Raw genomic sequence first — 15,862 nt, 5'->3', positions numbered from 1 at the left:
AATTGCTTTAATATAAAATATTCCATCTGTCCATCACATAATCAGCATCACACCAATAACATCTGTTTAACTTTGACTCTCTTTCCAGCTTTAGTACCCAGTCTCATAGTCATACGCTGAAATAGTTGGGATCTGGTCACCCTAAATATAATTACACGTGTTTGAAAACCAGTGATTGAACATGACATAACCCACTGAAACAGTTATTTTAATCTGAAGAAATCTAACAGACTCATACAAACAACGGCATATCTGATCAATCATTGTCTGCCTCATATGTTGAGGCATTTTCCATCCACTTTTCAGTAAGCCTCATAGGGAGACTTAAGAAAAAAAAGTGTGTAAGTAATGACATTGAATGTGGACTCTCATCGTATTGTGCTTTTACTAAGGGTCATCAAAAACCTAACACAAAGTGGACTGCCATGTCAGATTATTTAAAATGCTTTGTGGTGCATGTACAAAAATGACCTTCAAAGAAAAAGCAAAAGAGAAACTTAAATGTGTTTACTTATACAAGTGGGCTGCCTTAGCAGCTTCATTATAGCCTATAACAACAAGAAGTGCTCCATTTTGGCACATTTTGTGTGATTACAAACATAGCTATATCATTGGGCTACATGGCCTTGAAACTGTAAAACTTTGCTGATGCAGGATCACACATTTGCCACAGAAATTCCCAAAATTACCAGTTCCTTACTTTAAATGTTAGTCCCACTTTTGACACTGACAGAAGAAACAAGCATCAGTTTAATTTTTATCCTTTTTTCTCTCTCAAACATGTGGTACATTTAGAGCATTGTTAGGTGTGTTAGCATTTGCCTGGGATACTGGATGAACAAAAAGGAAGAAAAAAAAAATAGTGACTTGATAACAAAGAGCATATTGATTCAAACCATGGACAAAGAAAAATCTAAGTTTGAAAATAAATACTTTTCCTCTCCATTAAAAAAAAAAAAGAGCAAACTGAACAATATCTGTGTGTCTTCTTTGTCCCAGCTCTCTCAGAGGCACTGACAAATATGGACAATATTCTCTTTTCAATAGGCATGCAGTCCACAGGATCACAAGACCCCTGACGAAAAACCCTGTGGAGCTATAGCCATTCAGTTGTCGGTCGCTGGGTTGAAGATGATGATGGATAACATCCACTGGAGCAGACGATTTAAGAGACCGAGCACTCAGAACGGCTTTCATCCTGACTGGACCACCTGCATCCACCTTTCTTTCATCTAAGCCACATAGTTGTACTGGTTGGAGTTCTCCTTGTCACGCTCCATGTAGTCCCTGTCAATAAGAGACTCTATCCTCTTTTTCAAGTCAGCAGGCTGAGAGGAGAGGACAGACAGGAGGCACAAGTTAAAACATGAAAAACATGCCAGCATTTCAAGCTATATTTTGAGGTGTGATATATATATAAAAAAAAATTTAAAAAAAAGAAGTGAAAAGGCAGATTCATGCTTGTCTTCCCAAAATTTATCATAAAATAAAAAGTAAATTAAAACACCTTCTCCTTTTCCTCTAGGCCTGCGTAAAGGTGACCCTTTTATAGGTTTTTATGTTAGTTTCCCCCCCTATTTGATACATGCTGTTACACTGGAGCAGGGGTCCCCAGTCCACGAGGGCCGGTGTCCCTGCAGGTTTTAGATGTGTCCTTGATCCATCACAGCTGATTTAAATGGAGAAATTACCTTCTCAACATGTCTTGAAATTCTCCAGAGGCCTGGTAATGAACTAATCATGTGATCCAGGTGTGTTGACCCAGGGTGAGATCTAAAACCTGCAGGGACACGGGCCCTCGTGGACTGGGATTGGGGACCCCTGCGACTGGAGGATGCTGATATTAAACACTGCCAAAGTTTAAAACCCTGATCCCCTAAGAGTCATATTCTAAATTTGGTCAACACAGCGTAACAGCAGTGTCTAACATCCCACATAGAGCTATGGAGACCATTATCTACATGTTTTAGCAGGATCAAAAACATGTGAGACAACTGGTCTCTTGACACTCTTGTTTGTGGCATAGCTGCTTCTTTAAAAAAACAAAACAAACAAAAAAACAACCATGGAAATTCCAGACTGTACAGTTCCTCTAGTGGTCACCTGAGGCTGGCACCCAAAGCAAGTCAATTCCTATAGAGTCAAATCTTAAAATGCCCAACTTTTCAGCATTAAAAACAGATTTACAGCCTTGTAGATAAACAAACAAAAAGCGAACGTGTTAAAATACAAAGAACTTCTTTGCCGTGAAGTGAAACTTTCAATGCAGCCACTATCTCGGCTTCTCATTTTGGCTTCTTGATCTCTGACTATTTTTCCCCACTCCTTCCTCTTTGTGGTAAACACTGAAGTCACCCCCTATCATGTCCAAGCAAACTTTTAAACCAAATTAGCAATCTGTCACGCCGAAGCCTCACTGCTGTCTGGCCAAGTCCTAGTGGGGTTTTTTTTGGTTAGATCTAGTTTAGCTGAAATTGTCGACTGTGGAAGAGCGGGGGTCTGTCCAGCAAATGAAAGAAACTTCCTTTACTGGAGGACTGAAAGTAGACGAAAAAGGAGAGGGACTGAAATGGTAAGTGAAAGTAGTGAATACCCAATACAATATTCACATGTAGGAAGCCCCACAGCTTGGAAGGTTTCAAAAGCTACATTCACCTCTCATTATTTCTACTACTAGATCATGCATTAAACCCAGTGTAGTCCTTCTGTATATTAAAAATACTGGCAACTACCAGTGCTATTTCAGCCTCCTAGTGGACACACCTATCAACTTAAAATTGGCTTGTTTTCAAGTTATTGCATTTACAAGATTTTCAGAAAACTAGACCTTCAGTTCGAGGTCACTGAGATTCAAATTCATCTGAGACTTGTAGTAGTTACACCTATGGTATCAATTTTAAAATCCTACGTTCTCAAGTTATTGCATTCACAAGATTTTCAGAAAACTTGACCTGAGGTCAAGGTCGTAGATACACACAAACTTTGGTGTCCGCGCCTGGTGATGGCATTCTCCATCAGCTTTTACGACCGAGTGGTAAAAAGAAAAAAAAAACAAGAAAAACAAAACAGAAAATCAGTTGTGATTATCACCTTGACAGGGAACTTCAGCTGACTGTACACTTCAGACATCAAAAGATTATGGGTCAGAGTCTTCCTCATCTTCATGATCCGCACAATGGCAGCATCGATCTGGTACTGACGATCCTGAAAGACTCTTTCTGTGGTGCTGGCTTGCTCCTCCACCTGAGTAAAAGAGGCAAGTTAAAAATAATTTTCCGATCCTTGAAAGATAATTTAGGCTGAAAAATACGGTAAGAGCAAACATACTGTTTCTTTCATCTGGATCTGGTTTATTTTGATCCTGAACAGCTTGTGTTTGAAGTCGTCATTGCAGGAAAACTTGTCCCCATCTTCTACATCTTTGCTTTTTGGGATTTTGGTGAGGACACGTGCTTTACCACATGCAAGTGACTGAAGAGTCCGCCGTAGCTCACTGTCCTCTGTGGAAAGGCCCAAAGATCAGTGTGGCTGGGAAAAAAAAATAGAGGATGCCATTTCTTCATGAAAAAAGTTCTTTAATGTGTTAATACAAACCTATTCCTGTTGCCACTTTGATCTCTTCCAGGGTGAACTCCTCTCCCTCATTAAACATCAGTAAGACAAGGGTTTGGAAAAGTGACACCTGCAGCTCCTTCTTGCCCTTTTGCAAGAAACATCAAGACAATTAGCATTAAACTTGGCTCACTGAGTGAGCAAAACACACAAGGTCATTCTTAGAAAAGAGTTCAAACCTCTTTAAATTCAGCTTTTAAGACACAGTGGCCTAACGTCGACTGCCACTGCAGCTTCCTGCCACTGTGTTTGCCCAGGTAGAAAGTCTTGAAGATCTCCTGCAGTCGCACCATCTGGACAAAGATAAGAGAGGTGTTACAAAGCGATGCTCGTCATATTGAAAAGTACAAAATCAACCCTCAGTATTTGCTCAGGACTAACCTCAGGTGGCAGGTGCACTTCCATAGGGACGTACGTTGGCCAGTAGCCCATAGTGAGGATATTCACTGTCAGCTCGATATTGCCGGGAATGTTTTGGCACTGCATATACTACAGAAATACAAAGACATGAGTTTATCTACCCACAAAGAAGTTTTAATCTTAGTAAACTGAAACTAGCAGGAAACTGAATCCATTAGCAGGATTTTAGACTGAAAACAGGCAGTGTTGGTGAGGGTCCACCCTTTCAGTTTTATTGTAATTACACAAGTCTGAAGACATAAAATCAACCTAGACTGTAATTATATGAAGAAACTGAATTTTACAACACTGGAAACTAATTTCACCAAACCCTCGTTTACAGAGCTATTTTAGTAACCAGGTATCACAGAGATACTTCTATTATAAATGGCTCTATTTGTGTTTATCATCCTCCCGCTCTGTTTCCTTTATGTATGTCAGATACTTTGCAATACTTTAATATTAATACTTTTAGTTTTTATTCATCTTTATACATACAGGAGTTTTTGCCTTTTTCGTGTGTAGAGAGAAAAAAAATTAACCTAAGCTATGTTTGAGTAACTGTATCGTAACAGCAATTTAACACCAACAGCTACAGACTGAGGCCAGTGACTCTGTCACGCACATAGTTAGTGTGTGTTTTCATCCACTCCAACAAAATTTATACAAACATCTTGTGTCTAGTTTCAAGCTGTGTGGCTCCCTACAAGTGAATGTCCCAACAAATTACAATAAAATCCAAGCATGTAATGCTAAAGAAGTTCCTGTTTCTATAAATAAAGTAATAAAACCTGCAGCAGGAGAAGAATCTCATGTCAGACAAATGTACAGCTGGGGTCACATTATTCAGACACCGCAACTCTTTGCCTCGTCAGTAAGGCATCTGTGTTTTTATGAGTTTGTCATGTTAGTCCTTGTTGTGGTGCAAATACAATCATCCAATTCTTGTAGTCATCAGCTGAATGATGACAGTTTTTGACATAAGCAACTACACTGCTGCTACTGTTAACAAAAGATAATATTGCTGCTATTTTTAGACATGAATTCTCATACTAGTGTGTTTTTTCCCCCTCTTTGCGCTGTAATGCATACATCGTATTTTTTTGGAGTATAAGGCGCACTTAAAATACTTTCATTTTCTCAAAAAAATGACAGTATAATTCAGTGCGCCTTATGTATTAATTCTGCACCAATAGCAGGGAAAGTTTGTTGTCTGCATTTTAATACGTCAGAGTTTATATGCACATCCGTCCTGACTGTAGTTGGTGGTTGTCTTTCTGACGCACCCACAAAACAAAACGTACATTAAGCCAGCTGCCTTCTGTCTCATACCCCTTCTATGAAACACGTTGTTTAACTGGAGAACTGGTGCAAACCACCAGACACTATTCCCAGACTGAATGTGCCCCAGGTTTTATGTTATGCTGACAGATGAATTACATCTTTTTGATTTACAATGTCTATATTTCAAGCCCTCAGGGAAAGCAAAGGTAGGCTAACACTTTGGTTGCATTGTCGGCAATTTTTTTCTTTTTGATAAAACTTCAATGAAAAGATTTGTTTTTCACCATGTAATGCTTCAATATGTGTGAACAAAACCTTTTCCATAACGTCATATTTGCCTATTTATGTAGGCAAAGTGTTACCTGTTTGAACTGCACCATGATGTCCTTAGAAAGCTCCATGTCCTTGAACATCCCCTCCAACTTGCTGGTGAACGCTGCTCCACATTCTGAAAAACAAATGTTGTGAGTCAAAGTTCAATCAGTCACTGTCAGGATTCCATCATGTAGTGCCTGTGTGTACACGTGCTAAGAAATGGCACTAAGGTATGAAAACTGACCGTGTTTAAGCTTTGACAGCATTGATTTTTCAGCATCAACAGAAGCACTTTTTCCAACCAGCAACCTCTTAGCCAGGTCCTTTTTGTAAAACGCCTCGAAAACATCTTTTCCTGCAGGGACATCAAAGTCTGACAATAAAGGCCGCACAAAGGACAAAGTACTGTACTTACACAAATGTTACAGTAAACATTACCATAGATGAATCTAAAGATAATCATGATCTTATCCAGCATCTTCTCCAGCTCTTCATCCGTGGCCTCTTTGTTTCCTGCCCTCAGCTTTGAATCCACATGTTTTGCTATAGAGAAATGTTGATTATTGTTATTTTTCTCTTCACTGTGTGGCAGTTATGAATGGGGAACATGCTTAGTTACAGACCTATGAGCTCTGCAGGTTTATTTGGCCGTTTGTTGATGAATGTTTCAAAAGCTTCCTTCATGGCATTAACAAATTTCTCATTCTTCATGAAACACACGTCGATGATTAGATCCACTTTATCTTTAAAGTCCAGCAACTCCTGCACCATGGTTTTGTCTTTTTCCGGATTGATTACGATCGTGCTTCCAAAAGCCTGAATTTGTATTTTCAAGACATTAAAAACAATTAAAACAGTTCATTGATTCTGTCTTCTCTTCAGTCTTTCATTTAAAAGCTGCCATACCTTTATGTATTCTATCCAGTGCTGCAGGAGCACGTGAACACCACCACGCACTCGACTGAAGAGCTGATAGAGGAGAGACAGATCCTGAATTCTGTTCTCATCCAGCAGGTTGGTCAGACCTGAAAGTTTCAAATAACAGTTAGAGGTCAATCAAGACTCAGTATGAGGTGCAGACAAGACAGTCACATATCAGGTACTTCCAGAACAGTCACTTATGCTTCACTAAGAGTAAAAAAAAACTAGGACAGCAGGTTGACTTTAATTTCATTCCCACCGACTGGATTCATTGCAATCACTCTCAGACTGATTGAAAGGTTTACAAATAACTGCAGTCTAATTTTTCATGCAGATTGCAAACATGTTGCAATCAATATCAGTCAGTCTGCGCAGATGAGTGAAAATCGCTTGAGGTCCATCTCTTTGCAATAGAGGACTCGACTTAACTGGTTGCATTCTGGTTATATTCCCAGAATTCCGCATCAAAGTTACTCGGCACTGATGTCATTCTGCATTTAAACTGCCATCCTGCAGTAACTAGAGAACTATTTGTTAAGGAATTTTTGAATTTTTATTTTAAATTCATGATGTTCTGGCTAAACTCTGAATGTAAGTAGTGAATATGATTTTCTTTGTATGTAGACAACAGCAGATTTGGTTTTTTCCCTCTTAACTTATCACAGTTCATCACTGTATTATCACAAGCAGATTGCATGCAATTGCTAACTTGACTCTATTCAGTTGCATACTGATAGTCCTGTTGCCATCTAGATGCACAAACGTTGTTTTGAAGACACTGACTGATTAGTCAGAGTGGTCATAGACCTGGTACCCATTTTTGAAGCTACCATATCGAAGCCATGGCATCACAATCACTGCACACAGTTACAATAGGTCTCTCTTTCTATACAAAGCGGTGAAAGACAAAGAGACTTAAACAAAAAACTCTGGTTTTTGCATTTATAAAAATTACAGGTCACTAAATATCTGCCTTAATGAGGACTTAAGATTTGCCTGCTCTTTTGTAAACCTTGTTGTTCATTGACTTTAATTCAAATTCTTCACAATGGAAATTACTGTCTGTTACCCATGTAATTGATTTAAATTTAAATTTGACAAATATTGTGAGCTAAAAGGCTGTCTTTATATTCCAACAGCCTTTTAGGACCTAGAACTGGTCCAAGTTTGAGAACTACTACTCATATAAACAACATAAAAACAAAAAGACTAATGCAACATTATATGAAACTAAAAATGTCTTAAATCAGACACAATGAAGAGAAAATCTTGTTAAGAAATTGCCATAATTTAAAATATGTTGTAACAATGAGAAAAAGGTACATTTAATAAGCTAAACCCTCATTTGTTTTACAATAATTTATTATTATATAGTGAACGTTTATATCAAGTGTTTACCTTTTTGCAGAGTTGCCGTGAGATGTTCACCAAGCAGCTGCTTCTCCACAGCAGCGATGAGCGGTTTTCTGAGAGGAGGAAAAAGCTCAGGTTACGCATCAATCTCTGTCACCGTTTATTTGCTAAGTGAACGCTTCAGTCCGACACTCACTGTGTGCTCTGGTCTAGGTACGTGATTACTCTGTCAGCCTCCTCCTCCAAGCGCTTGTTGACATGATGGAGATATTCTGGTACCTAAGAAACACATTTACATTCACACCACAGCTTTTAATGCTTTTTCTGTAATGCAGATGAAAACTACCCATCAAAAGATTACATAACATCATAAAAAGTTTTTTTTTGTATAAAAAACAACAACAAAAAATCCACATAAACTAAGCTTCCAGTTGCAAAGTGAATGTTTTATATACTTTCTGCTTCAACCAGGCAAATGTTTTTTTTGCTGAGCTAAAAGCTTCACTCAAAACACGTTTACTGTGCCAGACCTGCTTTCCGCTTTACTAATGCTTAGTTCAGTGGCTACATCTGTGTTCCTTCTATAATGAATTTCCGCATGTGGTTAAATGGTTGGCTTTTTGTAAAATTTCTAACAACATCAAAAAATATTGAATCCTTTCTGAGGCATTAGTTACTTATTTATTCCTTAGAAGAACCAAATGTGACAAAAAAGCTTCAAATCCTCACATCTGACAAGACAAACCCAGAGAATGGTTGGATGTTCTGTTAGAAGTAATTAACAGGAATTCTAAGAACAGCTGCCAAGGATTTTTCATGGGTTACTAAACTAATGACTTTAACAATCGGTTTAGTCAGCTGATCAATGAATCGTGGATAACAGACGACAAAATAAAAAGAATGTGTTCCGAGTATGAGGTTATATAAAATCACCTCTCTCTCCTGCATCAGCCTCTGTCCCTCTGCAGCGTACAGTCGATTAGTTTCCTCCAGAAAGCGTTGCTCAAAGGACTCTTGATAAATCTGCCAAGGAGGCCGACAGAACACAGGTTTCATTAAAAATCTTTGACAACAGGAAACAGACACTTTATCACACCCGTGTGCAGGCGAGCCATGCAAACAACACACTTTTGTTGTGGTTCAAATAAACGGAGGAAATCCAAACAATCTGTGCCTTCAAAAACACATTTAGACCGTCACTACTTAATATCTGGATTATTATTTGAAGAGTTGCCCTATTACCTGAAGGTCAGAGAGCATGCTCAGCAGGCTCCTCAGCAGACTGCGGTCTATCGCCTCTCCGTTTCGCTCCCTCTCAATGAGCAGCAGAATCCCGTCTATGGTTTTGCTCTGAACCTTCAGATCGCTGATGATGTAGAACCGGAACAGCTCCAGACCCATGTCCCTGAAGACCACAACAACCCGTTCACCATACAATAAAACAGAAATCAGCCCGAGTACGAAGCTAAAACCACAACATGGCTGATCACTCACCAAATCGATGGCAGCATGGAATTCTGTAAAACGTAGGTGCGATCCAAAAACAGGAATATACTCCTAATCATGATCTGTGGAACAAAGATACACAATTAATCACGCTTTCAATGTTCAGATGACCTCCTCCAATCTTACATATGAAGTTTAAAGGTTCTCAGATGTTGCAGCTTCATTTTTTGGTGGTTAAAACGTTAAGAAATGGAACAGAAATCACTTTAAGACAGAGAACAGATCGTTAGCTTTTTCAGTTTGGGGGAATTTTAATTCCCTGAATATCCATGTGTTGTTTAGGATGCGAAGAAATCAGTCAGAAATCAGGATGTGCACATATTTCTATACTCATTGCCTTAGCTGTAAGCAGACTAATGTTGCTTTTGCGCATAGTCTGTCCCCAGAGGCTCATTCTGAACCAGAGAACAGCAAATCAAATTGATAACTCATAGGCAGCAAGTTTAAGACACACATATGAGACAAACATAACTTGGCTCAGGATAAATACTCAAATAAATGTATATGTTGTTCAGTTAGTAACTCACTGATTGAATTTCAATCAATATAAAATCCTTTGAGCAATAAAATACGGTATTACAACCTTGGGCCAGTAAAACTAAAAAGTGGGTCTGTGCATCCTTACTGTTTAGAGTAGTAAGAGTGCTGTAGAGGCAGTAAGAGTAATGTATTGTGGTATTAGTGTTAGTGGAAGGATTTGATAACCTGCAAATAGTAAATTTATGGATAACACATAGGTTAACTGCTGCTGACTACCCGAAATGTCAAAACTATGATTATGGGCTGGATGGTCTGTTGTGTGGTGGCATTATAAGAAAATTCTAATTTTTTACATTACATTTGTTTCTCTCTCTTCGCTGTCAAATACTCTGGTTAACACAGATGCATCTGCTCCATACTGCTGTATGTAAATTGCCTACTATTATTGCAGTTTCATATGCTTGTTATGCTAGTTTTCAGAACCCACTTCCTTCGATACCTGATCACTTTCACTTAAACAGCTTCTTTATTATACAAGTGTGTGATTAAGAACCGTTACTGTGCCAGCAAGCTGGATGCCCTGTAGCGATTCAACTTTAAACACTAGCGTAGGTAGCAGACTTGAGATATTCTATAGTAATGTTGTAAATTTCCATCTCCTCTAGTGTTTTTCACTCTGCTGGACTGGCTGCTTGCAGGCATTGCACAACTAACCTCATACAAAACCCAAGATAGTGATATTTGCAAAACAGTCCATTTACAGGGCCGGAGTGGGGGGGGGGTGACTAATGACAGATGCATTTGAGTTGCACTACTTGGAATGTAAGAGCCAGAATAGTTTGTCTCTGTTTATAATATTTCATTCACAAGCCCCCCGACCAACTCTATTATAAATCAGTTTTAAAAAATTGCTATGTTTAACAGTTTTTAACAGTATAAAACATACCATTTGTCTACAGTGATCTTGCCAGCACTTGTCAATTTTCTTCAGGAAAAGCACGCTGTCCAGGGCATCCGTGAGAACAAAGTTAAGGCAACAGTGGACACAAAATAACAACATCTTCTCTATGCGATTCAGCGAGCGAGACCGTGAAAGGATATTCTCTGAACTGATCGATTTGTGCCTTGATGTGGTCTTCACACACGGCCCTCAGCTGTTTGTACAACTTGGCAGAGATCTTATGGAAGCAGAGGTTTTCCACAGCCTGAGGGGAGAAAACAGAGCTGTCGGAATAATAATAACGGCACAGTTGCTGTTTGCAGATGGGGGAATTCAGCGGGTCTGTCCGGATACCTGGTAGAGCTCCTCTAGATTGTATTTGATTGACGTGCTGTTCTGTATGGCCTCCACCGCCTCCTTCAGTTTCTGCCAGGTCTCCTGCGTGTAGTTCTCGGGCAATTTGGGCTTTTCTGTGAGAAAAACAAAAACAGAACTGTGTTACCAGTCTCACTCATACTCAGATTATGAGTAGGCATAATCTATTATGAGTAGGCATAATCAGTCTGTCTAAATGCAAGTGAATACGTATGTGATAACTTTTTAGACTGAATGCAACTTATTTTTGGTAAAATCCCAGTTAACTAGAATTAATTAAATTCCAGAATTTTCATTGGTGAGAGAAAAATGCATTTACCAACCAAGAAAGATAAACTCATTTGTGAAACAAGTCACAACCAAATTTGGGTTCCTCAACACAGATGTCCCTCTCTTGTTTCTATGTCCTTCTGCATGTGGTCTCTAATGTACTGATTTAAGTCCATGTAAGCAAAATTACCATTTTTCCACTCTTGTTTTGGAGAATGATTCACTCTGCTCAGCTCAAGTTGCACACATTTTTACGGATCAATTTTAATATACATTTAAAGAACGTTATCATTATGAAAACAATCTGGTTTCGTTTTGGGTCAAAATACCGAGGTTGCCACGGTGATACGAACCCCACTTTGTAACGTACATGTTGCTAAAATGAGGAGTACCTCTTATTTAAATAAATGTTACAGTTCATGTTCATAAACACTAACAGACTTTTTCACGTTTTGCTGAGACCACACTGCAATACTCCTTTTAACATTTTCTCTTGATTCTCTCATTTCTGTCTTATAAATATATAAGACATCCCATGAGAGCACTTTAAAAAAAGAAAAAAAAGAATTGTCCAAAACTTCTTTGCAATATGCTTTTTTAAATGTTTGTGCAAGATTCTCACAGTTTAAACTTCTTAAATCTTCTTTTTTTTTTTTTTAACTCTGTGGTTTGATTTGCTGTGCTTGTGTTTTTGTCTGGTCACCTTAAAGTCAAAGATGGTTTAAGTATTTATCACAGTATTAATCTGTTTTTTTCCACATATTACACCCGGTCCCAGTCTTCATTTACTCATTGTTGGCCATCTATAATAACTGTACCATACAAGCTAAAACCACAATATGAATTTTAGTGTATTAAAAAAAACTGCACCTCAGTTTTTCTCATTTTACTAATACTCTGTGAAATATTGCATCATCAGGTCTGTGACACACATTTGCACCAACAAAATGTCAAACCTAAAGACTTCAGATCAGGTATCTTTAAAGTGAAGATTTCTTTGTTCTCATGGAAGAAAAATGGGTTGGGGTGGGCAATCAATAACGCAGTTTACAGTTTATAGGGCTGAAGCAGTGTTTACAGAGTAAATATGTTTACTAATATATATATACACAAATATATTCCATATATACAAAATGGGTAGTTTTTAAAAAAAAAAACTTTCCAGCAATGTATCTGATAATTTAGTTGCCTCACCATCACTGTCTGTAATAAAAAACTGAATAAAATAAAAAAGAACAATATTTATTTATTTGATATTTGTCTTGGTTAAAACTCGCTGCCTTTGTTTCTACAGCTTGAATTATTTGTTTAACACGTGTAAGGTAGGATGCTACTCTAACACTGGTTACTTATTGGTGTCTTGTAATCCAGTGTGGGCTGAGCCTGAAGACTGCAACAATAAAATACAATTAACTGATACTCTGCTACGCGTGCTGCAGCCCAGATTTCAGGGTTTTTCCTGGCTTAGAAAAGATCATCAAGGGGTGACAACCAGAGCTATTACAGTGTTGTATTCTTTTTATTAATTTATTATTACTTTTTATTCCATCTTGAATTTTCATTTTAAATTTTTTTTAAAGCTCGGTTAGTTTCCAGAGCCACTTTGCTTGACCTTATGCCATTATTATTATTTGAGAACGTTTAGTTTTAGTTAATTTTCAGTGTTTGTTTTAGTCTGTTTTAAAAAAATAAAAATAAAAATAAAAAAATAAATATATATATATATATATATATATATATATATATATATATATATATATATATATATATATATATATATATGTTATTAGATTATTTGCCAGGGGTAAAATTCTATGAGTTCAGACCAAAACACTTGACTTACAGCTAAGTGGGCATCCCAGTCTCACTAAACAGCTGCATGTGTTGACCATATTAGCAAAGAGCAGATTTTTTTTGTTTGCTTTTTTTTTTAAGGACAAAATCTTGAATTAGTCAATTACACAGAAATTTTGAATGTATTTACACCTAGTTTTGACTAAGTGTAAACCCATATAATCGAATACACCTAAGTATAGACAAGTATAGTAAGCTTGTCTCTGTGTCTAAAAAACCACTGTCTAAAAAACATTGTTATGTTAGGGATCAATAAGCCACACTTCCAGGTTATCATTTCAAAATTTGAATTGGGTTCTTTAAAATTCTCAACTTAGTTTCATCCAGTAAGTCAAGATTTCGAGATAATAACTCCTAAGGTCAATTTAATGTTCACTTTTAGTTCAAGCTATCCACACAAGCGGTCTGATGAAAGACTAATCGATATTTTAACAAAGACCCCTATCATACATGACGGTACTGCACGCATAGGGAAAATATGGCCCGAGGACAAAAACTGCTTGGCTCCTGATGTCTTTAAAGAATAATCAGACCCAAAGCTTCTGGAAAACAAAATACAAAAAAGATTTATGTTCTTGGATTTCAAAACAACGACTGTGAGAAGTCAGTGCTGTTATTTCACTCATGTTGAACAGACGGCACTCCACTGCAAACAACTGTTCTGTGATGAAAAGCAACACCTTCAACCTAATGGTAAATATATCAAAATACCAGAAGGCCGTACAGCCTTTAAGTGGACTGTTTTATTTCAAATCTAATACTTTACTTGAATCTATTAATAGAAACGCCACCAGTGGCCCAGATGGACTTGAGGCTGGCCTAACATAGCTTGTTTTACAGCCCATCGATGGCATTGAACCCTGCAATAATAGTCTGTCAATGTTTACTATTACTTTTTTTCCCTGGCCATTTTATAAACAAACGTATTTTATGCTCAGGCAAATTAAACTTAAAAAAAAAAAACAGTTAAAGAACATGCTACACCTACAATCATTAATAACTGTCATTTGGTGGACTGTCCACATACCTAAGTCCTCTTTTTTTTTGTATGTAAGTGGAAATGGGCCTCTACTTAAACAAGTGATAATGTCCTCCAGTGTTCAACTTAACAGGCCAACAGATCAGACGGTTACTGCCCCACAAAGAGAAGCCAATTTAATTATTTTAGTGGAATGGAGTACATGCTTTTCCTCTCTTTAGACTCACCCCTCCATGCTGCAGGTACTGCTGTTGGAAAGAGAGGATGGCTGCTGTCAGTTCGCAGCAATGTTTACCAGAAATCTGCCATATTTAAAGATCTGGCAGCTTTAACTTTAGCTCCTGATTTTGGATAGGGGCAAGTGAAACCCATTTATAGGTTTAAACTATCTATACAGGTGGTTTGATTTAGCAAAATCAAAGGGACTTCTTAACTTATTTATAGTTACCAGGATTACTAATCAAGGAAATACACATTTTCCCAAGTTTGCCAAAGCCTGTGATATCTTTGTTAAGCATTAAACTCTAAGATAGCTGTTTAAAATCAGCTCTAGTCTGTTAAATGTGTCGGCCAGCTGGGACCATATCATTGTGATATAGCAGGGATTTGTAAGTTTAAGGTGTGTTTTTTTTCCCTTTCTTTTTTGGAGCTTGGACCCCATCATCCACCAGTGTCTACCTCTGAAGTTCTTGATGACTAGTTTCTTGGCAGCACCGGGTTTACTGTTGGAGAAGGTGGTGGATCCTGCAGTTTTCGTCAGTCCGTTTGCGTGGTGCCCCACGCCGCCGGGCAGGAAAATGGCTTTGCTTTTGTTATTGGAGCACGAAGCAGCAGCAGCAGCAGCCTCCTCAGCCATTTTCACATCGAGTCCAATGAAATCCACTGAATCCTCAAACCTCAACTTCTTCTGAATGTGCAGCGGAGTGGGAGAGGAAGAGGAAGAGGAGGAGGAGGAGGAATTCAGGGTCTTTGGAGGCGAAGAGGAGATCGTGTCACTAGTGTCTTCCCTCTCGGAGCCGTTTATTTTCCTCTTTTTCGTAGATGTGATGTTACCGCTGTCGGTTTTGACATCAGTAGCCGCGGGTCTAGCCTCCTGGGTTGGCGGTGGTGGGGGATTAGGGGAAGATAAACCTGTTGGAAACATGAAAAAACGGGAATACTAATTCTTAACAGTCAGTCTTCTGATCGGAAACTTCCAGGGTCGCCGGGAGGGGGAAAAAGCTCAGCGTCCGAGAGCTTTTATCTGCCTTAACGCGGAGAGGTTAAACCCAAGTCCTCTATCCTGCATAAAACAGACAATAAATCACAAACTACAGAAGCTCCACTTGAACCTAGCCTCGTCGCTGTCTTGTTATTGCTGGCAGGAGACGAAAGATGGTTGGCTATTGCTTCCTCTTTTGCCTCGCTTGTCTAAGCGCGTCGTAAAGTCGTGCAGAGAGTGAGCGGTTTGAGGAAAGCGGCTGTTAATGAAAAATATTTACAGGATAAACGCAGAAACTACGAGAACACGCTCACATGGAAGGAAAACAGCCGTCGGCGAACACGGGAAAAATCCGCTCAGAAAAGCTAGTCCG

The 15,862-nt window shown here is 38.4% G+C and overlaps 1 protein-coding gene across 1 annotated transcript in view; it reads right to left on the bottom strand.

The window, feature by feature from the left end:
- Positions 1–192: 192 nt before the first annotated feature.
- Positions 193–15,862, bottom strand: part of cul4b (cullin 4B) — a 15,706-nt gene continuing 36 nt past the window's right edge. Inside the window, exons 1-20 of the mRNA XM_084951048.1 lie at positions 14,967–15,862; positions 11,165–11,280; positions 10,972–11,075; positions 10,817–10,886; positions 9,379–9,452; positions 9,127–9,289; positions 8,818–8,907; positions 8,081–8,163; positions 7,930–7,997; positions 6,517–6,635; positions 6,234–6,426; positions 6,049–6,153; positions 5,855–5,965; positions 5,658–5,743; positions 3,994–4,101; positions 3,792–3,905; positions 3,595–3,700; positions 3,328–3,500; positions 3,091–3,243; positions 193–1,328 (exon numbers count right to left, since the gene is read on the bottom strand). The exon at positions 14,967–15,862 is cut by the window's right edge and continues 36 nt beyond it. Of these exons, the coding sequence (XP_084807174.1) occupies positions 1,233–1,328; positions 3,091–3,243; positions 3,328–3,500; positions 3,595–3,700; positions 3,792–3,905; positions 3,994–4,101; positions 5,658–5,743; positions 5,855–5,965; positions 6,049–6,153; positions 6,234–6,426; positions 6,517–6,635; positions 7,930–7,997; positions 8,081–8,163; positions 8,818–8,907; positions 9,127–9,289; positions 9,379–9,452; positions 10,817–10,886; positions 10,972–11,075; positions 11,165–11,280; positions 14,967–15,432 (2,598 nt within the window). The 5' untranslated portion in view covers positions 15,433–15,862 and the 3' untranslated portion in view covers positions 193–1,232. The remainder of the gene's footprint in view (positions 1,329–3,090; positions 3,244–3,327; positions 3,501–3,594; positions 3,701–3,791; positions 3,906–3,993; positions 4,102–5,657; positions 5,744–5,854; positions 5,966–6,048; positions 6,154–6,233; positions 6,427–6,516; positions 6,636–7,929; positions 7,998–8,080; positions 8,164–8,817; positions 8,908–9,126; positions 9,290–9,378; positions 9,453–10,816; positions 10,887–10,971; positions 11,076–11,164; positions 11,281–14,966) is intronic.

Source organism: Perissodus microlepis, chromosome 2 (genome assembly GCF_051167445.1).
Source record: "Perissodus microlepis isolate ML-2025 ecotype Zambia chromosome 2, ASM5116744v1, whole genome shotgun sequence".
In the NCBI taxonomy this organism is placed as follows: domain Eukaryota; kingdom Metazoa; phylum Chordata; class Actinopteri; order Cichliformes; family Cichlidae; genus Perissodus; species Perissodus microlepis.
The sequence above is the reverse complement of the archived record's forward strand: the minus strand, read 5'-3'. Positions and strand labels throughout refer to the sequence as shown.